General features: G+C 47.7%; 1 protein-coding gene across 1 annotated transcript in view; it reads right to left on the reverse strand.

Annotated features, from left to right (window-relative positions):
• Positions 1-263: 263 nt before the first annotated feature.
• LOC138288536 (E3 ubiquitin-protein ligase PDZRN3-B-like) overlaps positions 264-13,122 on the reverse strand; it is a 1,139,595-nt gene continuing 1,126,736 nt past the window's right edge. The window contains exon 3 of the mRNA XM_069230067.1: positions 264-923. Within this exon, the coding sequence (XP_069086168.1) occupies positions 882-923 (42 nt within the window). The 3' untranslated portion in view covers positions 264-881. The remainder of the gene's footprint in view (positions 924-13,122) is intronic.

Genomic DNA, 13,122 nt, shown 5'->3' on the forward strand with positions numbered 1-13,122 from the left:
TACAAATATCCAACCATGACCTGGATGAAAGAGAATACATGTCTCATATTTTTAGTGAAACGTTCCAAAGTGGTAAAATTCGAAAAAATGCACACAGGAAAAAATCAGTCATTGATGCAATGTGAGGAGACAGGGAAAGTTCAGAGTCCAACTGAATTCTAAGTTCCTAGCTGCATTGGAATGGGTCAGAAAACATGTCTATATATGGAGGCTGGCATCCCGACTATTGGTTAAACTCTCTGTCAATTAGAGGTGATGCTTGAAGTAAATTTGTCGATTGCAGTGTTCATTGCTTAAAAAAATGATATATTTTTTGTAGCATTCAAAGCCTTAACACTCAAACGTGCAAGCTCAAGAGCCAGAACAGGAAGCATTGCCTTTGAACGTCATCAGCATGGCGCAAGGTCTTGTCTGGAGCCTGCAAGACAAGTACTATATAAAGAATGTAACTACAACATGCATTACTTAAATTTCTTTAGCAGATTCCTGGGGGTCAGATTGTCAATAACACTAAGCAATTATGGTGAACTGAAATTTTTCATATAATCCATAAACGTGTGTTCCTAGAGTGGCACTCCATTGGCAAGAAATCGGAAGTCTGCCTCAAAACATTGTGTTAATTTGCACATTTTCTGTTCAAAGTTCACAAGCTCAGAAAACTAGAGTAAAGTAGTGTTATGACGGGATAAAATATTAGTATTCATTCATTACAATAACTCGATCTTTATTGGAGCAAGAAAAAATGCCCTATTTTAGTGCATTTGTGTCATTCTCCTTTCCAAAGACTGCATCATTTCTGGCCCGTGTGTGATACAATGGTTTCCATTGGTAGGAAAGTGGAGCTGATATTGCACCAGGACAGCCAATCCACGCCACAAATCTCAGATGACAGTTCCAGCAGCAAAGGTATAAGCATTTTCTGCCTTTGAAGGAAAAGAGGAAGGACGCATCAATGAGTGTTTGGTATGGGAATGTTTCACTCACCCATCCACATGATGAAAACAAAATTAAATGCTCACAAAGTGGTTTTCAAACTTTAGAAGTAAGACGTGGATACTTCTGAACTTGATCCCAAAAGGAACAGATGTTGTGTGGAAAACAAATATTTGAATTTGAGAACAGAAATCTTGTTTCAGAGAAAACACATTTAATATGACAATAATTTCACTCTTGGTTATGTGGCCATGCATACCTCGGATTGGCCAATTGCAATCCACTGGAAAGAAAGACTGAAGACGGTAGAATATCAAGAAAAAATAACACTAATAGCCCGGGGTCAAAGAAAATTTACGATTTAAGTTTCGTCATACCACAAATTTTAAGTAACTTAAAAAGAAACAGACAAAGAAAAGTTAAGTTGTGGATTAAAACCTAAAATAAAGACCCTGAAATTTGCCAGTTAGGGTAATCTCCACAAACCATTAATAGGATATCCACTGTGCAAATCATAATTTGCACACCAAATGCAATGTTTATGACCTTACACTATTTCTACAAATAGGTAAAATCACCAGACAGCACGTCATAAAATGACACAAAGCATAATAAAGAAATCATATACAAACTACTCATCTGGATGGTTAATGGTAACAAAGTGTAATGTCATCTGTGAGATCATTTGTCACTTGTGATGTGACTATGATTTACACTGCGTGTGTAATTTATTTGGATTTTACAGCTATCCATAACTTGCGAATTTCAGGAGTTGTTGAGTTTTAATTTGAAAACTTAACTTCAGTTAACTTTTCAAAAATATATACATATCACTATATCCATTCCTATAAATTACGTGTTTTGAGTGTTTTTATTGCACAAAATGCAGCAATAACCCATATTTCTTAGGGGTCAGTGAATTGCATTTGATATTTCTCATTATGAAAATCCACGCAGAGCGTTGTCACTATCTATTGTTTAAGAAGTAAAGAGAAGATTCGAATACCTCTGAGCTTAGTCACAAGCGATTGTTTAATTATCACTCTGTTTTGAAAGTCAAGAAAAAACAAAACATTCTAAATGCATTGATGGCAAAGTGCCCACCTTTTTGTTGTATTTTTCTTCCATGCTCCTCGTCTACTTGTTTTAGCCAAGTTTTATCAATAGGATACACTCAGTGTAAGTAACTTTGTCTGGGGTTATAAGAAATCTAGACAAGCACTAAAATATATTCTACTGAAAGGACGTAGTTGGGTCTTGCCAGGTTTTAACTTTTATTACTGGGTGACAATAATAAATCATATGTCTCTCTTATTAGTAAACATTTCAGGAACTGATTATACCCTCTATTTATAATCTGTGTCTATGGGAAGGAGCCACTGTAAATCTTCTTTATTTCACAGAAGGTTTTTATTTGAAGAGTGTTTTAAGGTGGTGGGGATCTGCATTAGGACCTTGCAAGCCTGGCGATGATCATTTCAAGGTCACTAAAATAACATATATCTCTCAATGTTATGATGGCAAGCTTTCCCTGCTGTTCATCAAGGTCACAACTGTCAAGTCTGGAAAACCTTGGGGACTGAAAGGGTGGAGAACATTTTACAATAATATACTATTGTATCTTTAGTTAACTTGCAGGGTTCGTTCTGCCCATGGCTACCTTTTTTATATTTTCAGATAAGACATTATTTGAGTATGGTCTACTGGTCCAATATGAAATATGAGACGATCCACCTGCTGGAGTCTTTTCTCAGGGAGTGTTAATATAAGAATTGGAACCTGGCGGGGTGTGGCCAAGATGGCGACCGGAGCGGCAGTATAAACTGCAGCTCCGATCCCTGGCCCGAATAAACATCCTGCAAGCGGCGCCCGCGCCTCCCTTTTAAGGGGTACGGGCGTCGCTCATCGTGCTGCCTGAGGCCACACCGACGACCGCGACTGGGACTGGATTGCCGCTGCCGTTCGGTGGGCGGTGGGCGTTTGGCCGGGTCGCGGCCTGTACCCGCGCTGGCGGCCTGCACGCTCGCTGCGTGCGGCGTGTAACACCTTCCGCGAGCTGGAGCTGGAGCTCGGGTTCGCGGCGTGCCTGAGGGACGTGCCGCCGGAGATCGGACCTCGCTTGGGGCACTGGATTCGCGCGCCGGGCCGCAGAGGTCATTCTGTGGCGGCGGCGCCGCCGGCCGGGGCTGTCCTGCCGCGACGCCGCCTCTTTGGGATTAAGGCCTGCCGGTGCAGGCTTGTGCGACCATCGTCCTCCGAGTGAGGTTGCCGATGTTGGTGGCGGCCCCCCGTTCACCGGTGGCCGGTGCTATGATCCGCGGCCGGCCTGGAGGCCGTGCCGCGTATGCAGTGCCAGTGCGGGGCCAAATAAGACGTGGCAGTCATTTGAACTGTTAATCTCTGGCCAGCAGCGGTGACTGCCTCTTCTCTACCGGCTCCACCAGTACGGTGGAGCGTGCCGCAGTGGGGTGCATCGCGTCAGGGCGTCGGCCCTAAGAGGACATTTTGAAGTCGCATCGCAGTGCAGGGCTGATCCGTTGCGGTCCCGCGCCCCAAACAACGTGGCCTGCAGAAGCAGGCTTATAATTTCAGGCGCTGGGGGTTGTGGCGGCCTGCCTGGGGAGGTCATCCTAACGTGTTGCTGTGGCAGGGATCGTTTTGTGGGCACTCAGCGTTTCTACAGCAGTCTCTACAAATCCAGGACCTCGCCCAGAGCCTGTTCAAGCTTCACCACAGGTGGGGTGAGGCAGCAGGAACACAACCGGTGGTCAGGAGCGCAGCGGACAACGGGCCTGGTCGGTTGCATGAGGTGAGCCTTTCGGCAACATTTATCGAGTCGCAGTGTGCAATTGTGTTAACTACCCCCCTGCGCCCCAAGGTATCTGGAGCAGATATAGCCCCCAACAAATTACGCAGAGTTCCGTCCTCACCCCTCTAGACTCTACTCATAATCTCCTACCAGCATCACAATCTTTAAACTTCGCAAGCAATATCCAACGCATTAGGCCACTACTTTCCAATATTATTGGCCTACTCCTGCTTTGCTCGTCCTCAACATCCAGGCCGGACTGGTGTGACTCCTGATTCGGCCGCACACATTGCGTTAACGGCCACTCAGACCCGCACTTGCCAAATGGTCAAACCAAAGACCTCACGAGCACCTCTGTGCAAAATGGACCCCGACACCCCACCCCCCTCTGAGGCCCACGTCACCACACAATTGGCTTTGCAGAAGTTGGAACTTACCTTACAATCACACATGTCACAATTTGAAAAGATATTGCAAGCCATTCTAGACACTGAGATCACCCTAGAAGCCAAAATAGGCTCGGTAACAGAACATACTTCGCACTGATCAACACGCACTGGCCGACAGGGTGTCAGACTTGAAAAAGACTCTGCAATCCTTCCCCGGACTGTGAAAGATCTCCAATCGCAACTGGCAGGTTTATCAACAGAGGTGGACTCCTTAAAACGCAGAGCTGAGGATGCATAGGGCAGGTCCCGGCGCAACAACATTCGTATGGTGGGGTTCCCTGAGCATGCCGAGGGCCCCAGCACTGAATTATTCGTAGAACAATGGCTTACGGACACAATTCTTAAAGACAACATCCCGAAGTTCTTTTCCGTTGAGCGGGCCCACAGGATCCCCGGCAGGCCCCCTCCACCTAGCTCACAACCACGCCCGCTGATAGTAAGACTCCTTAACTATCGAGATAGAGACCTCATCCTACAGTTATTCCGCAAGTCTGGTCCGGTATGCTTCGAAAACGCTGTGATTACAGCTTACCCAGACTTTACAGCAGAAGTACAGAAGAAGCGGAGCTCCTTCTATTGTGTTAAGGTATGCCTCCGCAAACATAGCATCAAGTATGCGTTGATGTTCCCAGCCAGACTCCGGGTGCAGGATGATACTCGAACACTTTTGTTCACCACTCCGGAAGATGCCTGGACCTGGCTGCATGCCAGGGGTCTAGCCGACCCTGGGTGATAATAGGTCTTCCTCCACGTCGGGACGCAGGCAACGTAAAAAACAAGGCACTAAACCCTTACCTGAACAGGTACAAACCGAACGCTCCCTGCTCCTGCGGGCCACATCTAGATTTGTTAACACGTCGCCAATTGCCCTATCCACACAAACGGACGTGGATGTGGAACAGGACGTAAACTCTGACTCAGCGGAATCCATGCGTGGTCCTTTCCTCACGCCGCACACAGCGAATGACATCTGCTAGGCAATTAAGTTCCACCTACTCCTGCTTTCCGGTTGCAGCGGCATGGCTTCCCCCCCTCTGGCTGCTCAGTGGCGACTGGGAGGCACTATTGTTTCATTACTGTGGCGCGCGACCCGCTTGTGGTCCTGGGCGGCGCACTCTGCACCATGAGTAATCCGGGCAGGGTAAATCCATGACTCTGAACCAATGTCCTTCAGCACCCCCCTGCTCCATATGGACCGTTCTTCCATGCCGGCAACTGCTGGAATTGTTTTCTATCTTTTAGTATTTCAAGTGTTGCTATATTTTGTTTTAGAGAGCACCTTTTTATTTGGTTGTTGGTTTTGTCACATGTTAGTTAATCGCAAACACAGCAGCAAACGTACATGTCATATTTATTATAGCAATAGGATTACAGCTCACAACATCACAGATATCTACTGGCTAGTCTTAGCGGGCAAGCGTCACAACACTTTCATAATGGGGACGGAGGACACTCATTTCTCCGGTTACACGAAAGCTATAAAAGCATCATGGCCACCCAAACTCACCAAGGTATCTTGAAATATAAGATACTCACATGGAATATTAGAGGCATGGCAACGCCACATAAACGGCAAAGGGTTTATGCCTTTCTCAAGAGGCATCAGGTACACATAGCTCTACTACAAGAGACACATCTCTCTAAATCCACGTTGGAAAACACACGCTCAAAATGGAAAGGTCAATTGCATGGCACCACTTCCTCGTCCTTTGCTCACGGAGTGGCGATTTGGATTGCTCCTGGGGTTCCATTTATCTTATCTCGCACACAATGCGACCCAAACGGTAGACATGTGACACTGGAAGGCACCCTTGACGGGTCCCCTTTAGCCCTGGTTGCACTATACTCCCCAAATGCAAATCAACATGATTTCGTATCCACGCTCTCCACTGGCAATCTCAGTGACCCCACACTAGAGTGCATATGGGGGGGGGCGACTTTAACAGCGTACTAGACACTCAAATAGACCGCTCATTACCCCTACTTACCACGGCCCCATCCAATCGCGCCTCACAAGCATTAGCAAGCTGGGCCTTAAATAATGGCCTGAGGGATGTATGGAGGGTGGGCCACCCCACCCACCGCGAATATTCTTACAACTCCCCTGTACACAAGCTACATACCAGAATAGATAAGATCTTCGTAACCAAAGCCGTAATTCAGAAAGTGTGCATGTCTGAATACCTAGCGCGCACCATATCAGACCCCAACCCTCTATGCGTAATAATGGTCTGGGACCACATGCACACTCGTATACCAACATGGTGATTGCAGCCAGAAGCTCTTTTAGACCCCCCCCTTTCAAGCAGATATGGCCAAGAGACTGGCTGATTACTTCCTGCTGAATAAAAACACAACTTCATCCCGTGCTATAGAGTGGGATGCCCATAAAGCGGTGATACGCGGACATTGCCTTGCAGCCACGGTGGGGGTAAGAAAGGCACTCACCAAAGAACTACAAGAATTGGAGGTAAAACTCCGCAAAGCAGAGATTGTGGTCGCCAGAGACGAGTCCACACAAACAACACTGAACTCGCTTAGAGCTGCCCATAATGAAGCAGACACCAGACTAGGTAAGCACGACTACAGACATTATATGACAAGACAACACGCTGAGGGAGATAGATCTGGGAGGCTATTAGCGTGGCTGACACGCCAACCTTCGCAGCCATCACCCATTGGTGCGATACGTCTAAACCCTGACGTCTTTGTCAACACTCAAGCAGGTATCAATGAAGCCTTTTCCACATACTATCGTACCCTTTACATGTCTCCTCCCCCGCCGGCGGAGCAGCACCTAACTGACATACAACAACTTGTCTCCCAAAACCAACACATTCTTGATAATACCGCTACTTCTGGCACAAATGGCACGCAGCAAAACCCCCGGTTCGGATGGTCTACCGGTAGAATATTTTAACTCCCATGCTATCCATCTCCTACATCCACTCACAGAGGTATTTAGCGAAGCACACCATAATTTACAACTGCCAGACTCCATGCGCGAAGCTCTAATAGTTGTCCTTCCAAAGGCAGCCCGGGATCCTCTCGATATTAAATCATACAGGCCGCTCTCTCGCCTCAATACAGATTGCAAATTGCTAGGGAAAGTATTAGCAAACAGGCTACTCCCCTACCTATCAAGCCTGATACACCATGATCAGTCCTGCTTTATTCCTGGGAGAAGCACCTTCTTAAATATCAGAAGGCTGCTCCACATAATGCACAGCAATACAGAAACAGAAGCGGTGGCCCTCTCCCTAGATATTGAAAAAGCGTTTGATACGTTAAGTTGGAATTATCTTCTATGCACACTCAAAGCGTTCGGTTTCGGCCCGGCTTCATTAGTTGGATCAAAACGCTCTATTCCATGCCCACAGCCTGTGTCAAAAATGGACGCACTATCTCCGAAGCATTCCCTATAGGCAGAGGCACTAGACAAGGTTGTCCATTGTCTCCTTTGTTATTTGCTATTGCCATGGAACCATTAGCAATTAAACTACGCAGCTACGCACATATATGGGGCATCCCGGAATCTAACACTCATCATATTATATCCTTATATGCAGATGATGCCCTGATATACCTGCGTAATCCCTCTACCTCTATGGTAGAGGTGTTGCAGTTGCTAGACTCCTTTGCTCTCGCCTCTGGTCTACATGTCAACTGGTCCAAGTCAAGTATCTTCCCCCTTACCTCCATACCGATTGACCTCCACATGGCACTACCGCAATATAAATTACCATGGTCACATGCAACTTTTAAATATCTCGGGGTGCAGATTTATCACTCTATTGTAGATCTGAAAGAGGGTAACATTGACAGGGCACTCAGCTCCACCCGCAGCTCAATGCCATTTTGGAGCTCACTTCCCCTATCCCCTATGGGTCGGGTAGCAATAGCCAAAATGCTTATCCTCCCAAGGTTCTTATACTATTTTACTGCCCTCCCGTTATGCTTACCACGCTCGTTCTTTGGTAAATTGCATTCAATATTAACTGACCTGCTCTGGGGCAAAGATAGACGCAGAGTAGCGTTGGCTATAACACAATACCCGCAAGAAGCGGGTGGGCTGGGCATGCCTAACTTCGAAAGATACTACGCAGCTGCTCAACTGTCGTGGTTATCCCCATGGCTTCAAGACACTTCTCCCACCGAAAGCATAATGCTGCAGGCATATATAGCCCCGCAAAGGTTACTGTCTACACTGTTATCTGGCCCTCACCCCCTACCCTCAAAACTCATACTGTTGGAAGCAGCTCGCTTCTGTTGGCGTAGATAGGTCCAAAGCAAGGCCCCCTAACCCCCTTACTCACCCTTGCTACTGCTGTTTCAATTGCCGGGCACCCAAATCCTTTCATCACACCATGATACGCGGGACATAAACACACTGAAGGTGGGCGATTTATACTCCAGCTCCGCGATGTACACCTTTGCGGAACTGGTGTCTGCCGGGGTTATGCACAACGGTGCCTTTCTGACATACAGCGCCATCAAGCGGCTACTCAATAACCTCTGGGGTGCTGGCAACGTCGAGCCTCCTGAGTCCCCATTACTTACTACCATCCTTACCATAGGTAGCACAAAAGGCATTATAACTAAATTATATAAAGCATTACTAGCAGTAGTTTGTACCACTCTGCCGCATGCTAAGGCACGCTGGGACTCTGTCCCCCCTTCACCACTACCACAAAAAACCTGGGTTGCAGCTCTCGCAATGATCAAGTCAATATCCTGCAATCCTCGCCTGCGTTATACCCAATTCAATTATATTCACCACTCATATTTATCCCCGGCTCGCATCCAAAGAATATACCCGAGCACGACCCCGGCATGTCCAAGGTGTGCTGATCCGGCAGCCGACTTTTACCATATGGTTTGGAGTTGCCACTCAATAAACTTGGCCTGGCACCGCGTTACGGACGTCACAGCAGACATTTCGTCCCACACCCTGTTGCCCACACCAGATTCCTGTGAACTTGGCATACGCCACCGTACTAGAGTGGATAAACAGATGCACAGATTTATAGATCTAGCATTTGTTGTTTTCAAGCGCCTAATAGCAACACATTGGAAAGCTCCACACGTCCCATCTCACTCGTCTTGGCTCCGTGACTTACATAGCCGTTCACAAGCTGAAGCCCAGACACTTCGCTTATTACAATACAAAGGCCTTATTCAGGATGGCCCGAAGTTTGGGACACTTTTGTGGTGGCAATAGAAGCGAGGGATGACATATACCCCCCGTAAATGGGGCACCATATATAACTATTACAGTCCTGGTTGACACCGTCAGCACGCTACTCTTAGCTGCCCCACTATTATTACTTTCATTATTAATATCCTCATCCCCCCCTTCAATGCAACAACGTAACATATCAGGATGCTTCTTCTGCGGTTAAGCCTTTATGCAATCCATATCCAGCTTGCTTATTATCAATCTAGTTCTGCGCCCCATCACGCCCCGCAAGACATAATTCATACCTCAATTATGACCACCGTTTTACTTATACATATTAGCTGTATTCCTTCCTCTTCCTTCCCCCACCTTCTGTCGGGGATAGCCAACACTAGAAATGACACTAGTGGCGTTTAGTTGCGTCTTTAATTAGTAATTAGTTATTGCACAGTTTTAAGTTGAATGTTTCTTTTCTTTTCCCTTTTATTTCGTTTTATGCCTGCTTTTCTCCTTTTTTTTGACAATTCATTGTGTAATAGCGCTGTGCAAGCTTATATATGTAAGTAAACAGATCGCAAAATTATTAACAGCCAATGTACTGTTGAGTGAATGCTATGATTAATAAACAGATTAAAAAAAAGAAAAAAAGAATTCGAACCTGGCATGCTCTTTGCAACCAACATAGTCAAGACAACTTTGAAATGAAAGCTGCTTACTGGAGCGAGGAGTTAACAAAAGGTGTGGTTGTGAACATGATCCATCAGTCATTACAGTGGGGACCTCAACTTTTAATATCTGCCAACTTTTTCATATGAATTATATGTTGACCAGCCCTTATAAATTTGGAGTGTCAGAGTGTTTCTTAAGGTCCCAGATGTCTGAGAGTCAACTTTATATGCTTGTCTCTTGTCCTTCCTTCTATGATTTCTGCAAGCAGATTTTTAATAAATTAAGTTATTTCGCACAACCATGGTTTACTGATAAATTATATACATTTAGGATTGATCAGTTTCTCTCTAGGGGTAGAACTTGTCCAGCATATGTTGTAATGACAGCATCCAGACTATGGGGGTTATTACAACTTTGGAGGAGGTGTTAATCCGTCCCAAATGTGACGGAAATACCACCATCCATATTACGAGTTCCATAGGATATAATGGTCTCGTAATACGGCTGGTGGTATATCCGTAACTTTACCGTCACTTTTGGGACGGATTAACACCTCCTCCAAAGTTGTAATAACCCCCTATATATTTCTACAGAATGGATTGATCTGACCCCAAACTGTCAATGGTGTGCACAATATGTGAACTGTTACCAGTTGGAGTGCCCAGTAAATTTGTTGAAAGGTGGAGGCAGGGCCAAGATGTTTCAATGAATATATGGGCTTTTGGATCATGGAATAAGACATAATGGTGGTCATTACAACCCTGGCGGTCGATGTTCAAGCAGCGGTAAAACCGCAAACAGGCCGGCGGAAAAACAAATGGAATCACGACTGTGGCGGAAACCGCCAGCAAAGACAGCCACTTTAACACTCCGACCGCCACGGCGGTACGAACAAACAGCTTGGCGGTCACCGCCAACAGACAGGCGGAGGACAATGTACCACCCACAGTATCACAACCTACCAATCCGCCACCTTTTCCGGGGTGGATTCACCGCGAACAAAAACACGGCGGAAACAGGACTTCGAAAGGAAAACGCTCACCTCTACACACCCCACGAAGAATCAGGACGCCATGGAACCTGAGCTCCAGATCCTGCTAGCCCTTATCTTCTTGCTCCTCTACCAGGAGCACGAACGCCGGCGGCGAAGACCACGGTGAGTACTGCACCTAAGACACAGGGGAGGGGGGAGGGAAAAAACAGGGACACCCACACGCAATACGCAACACCCTCACCCACGACAACACACACACTAATACATATTGATACATTACAGTTACACCCCCAACCCCCCCGGAAGAATGCAAAGACAAAAGGAAATGAGTGTAACCATTGTAATATATTAAATCCAGGATGCAAAAATATATATATACACTATAAACAAAATATAAACCAAGAATAGTAGTTCAGGTAGTGCTCCACTGAAGTCCGTGGAACACTGGGCCCACACGGAATGGGTGAGGCCCACACTCAATCCTCGAACATGACGGAGAGAATACTGCAGGGGCATCAGATAGTAATAAAACAGGCACCTCAGGGGGAAGGGAAAGGGGGGGCACCTCAGCCGGTTGTGTCCACGATGCCAAATCCACGAGGGGACCACATACCCACTGTTCCATCCTGGGGAGTGCAAAGCCACAGTCTCTCAAGTCTCACAAGTGGGTGGGTTGCCCACTGTTCCATCCTGGGGAGTGCAAAGGCACAGTCTCTCAAGTCTCTACAGTGGGTTGGTTGCCCACTGTTCCATCCTGGGGAGTGCAAAGCCACAGTCTCTCAAGTCTCTACAGTGGGTGGGTTGCCCACTGTTCCATCCTGGGGAGTGCAAAGCCACAGTCTCTCAAGTCTCACAAGTGGGTGGTTTGCCCACTGTTCCATCCTGGGGAGTGCAAAGCCACAGTCTCTCAAGTGGATGCCTTTCTCCATTGGTTCTGGAGGGGGCTTTGTGCCCAGAGTGTCATATCCTGCCAAGGACAGAGGTAGTGGATGTGATACTCCACTGGTTCTGGACGGGGCTTTGTGCCCAGAGTGCTTCATGCTGCCAAGGACAGAGGTAGTGGATGGCAATATCCACTGGTTCTGGAGGGGGCTTTGTGCCCAGAGTGTTTCATCCTGCCAAGGACAGAGGTAGTGGATGTGATACTCCACTGGTTCTGGAGGGGGCTTTGTCCCCAGAGTGCTTCATCCTGCCAAGGACAGAGGTAGTGGATGGCAATATCCATTGGTTCTGGAGGGGGCTTTGTGCCCAGAGTGCTTCATCCTGCCAAGGACAGAGGTAGTGGATGTGATACTCCACTGGTTCTGGAGGGGGCTTGGTGCCCAGAGTGCTTCATCCTGCCAAGGACAGAGGTAGTGGATGTGAATCTCCACTGGTTCTGGAGGGGGCTTGGTGCCCAGAGTGCTTCATCCTGCCAAGGACAGCGGTAGTGGATGTAAATCTCCACTGGTTCTGGAGGGGGCTTTGTGCCCAGAGTGCTTCATCCTGCCAAGGACAGAGGTAGTGGATGTGAATCTCCAATGGTTCTGGAGGGGGCTTTGTGTCCAGAGTGCTTCATCCTGCCAAGGACAGAGATAGATGTGATACTCCACTGGTTCTGGAGGGGGCTTTGTGCCCAGAGTGCTTCATCCTGCCAAGGACAGAGGTAGTGGATGTGAATCTCCACTGGTTCTGGAGGGGGCTTGGTGCCCAGAGTGCTTCATCCTGCTCGTGACGGACTCAGTAGCGTCAGTGCCCTTGGCGCTCATAGGACAGCAGTGCTAGTGGCGGCGGTGCCCTGTTCAGCGGTGCTAGTGGCGGCAGTGCCCTGTTCAGCGGTGCTTGTAGCAGCGGTGTCCTGTTCAGCTGTGCTTGTGGCGGCAGTGCCCTGTTCAGCGGTGCTAGTGGCGGCAGTGCCCTGTTCAGCGTTGATTGTTGCAGCGGTGCCCTGTTCAGCGGTGCTTGTGGTGGGGGTGCCCTGTTCAGCGGTGCTTGTTGCGGCGGTGCCCTGTTCAGCGGTGCTTGTTGCGGCGGTGCCCTGTTCAGCGGTGCTTGTTGCGGCGGGGTCCTTTGCAGTGACTCAGCTGCTGGCGGTCCTGTCTGGCCCAGT

Source organism: Pleurodeles waltl, chromosome 4_1 (assembly GCF_031143425.1).
Source record: "Pleurodeles waltl isolate 20211129_DDA chromosome 4_1, aPleWal1.hap1.20221129, whole genome shotgun sequence".
NCBI classification, from domain to species: domain Eukaryota; kingdom Metazoa; phylum Chordata; class Amphibia; order Caudata; family Salamandridae; genus Pleurodeles; species Pleurodeles waltl.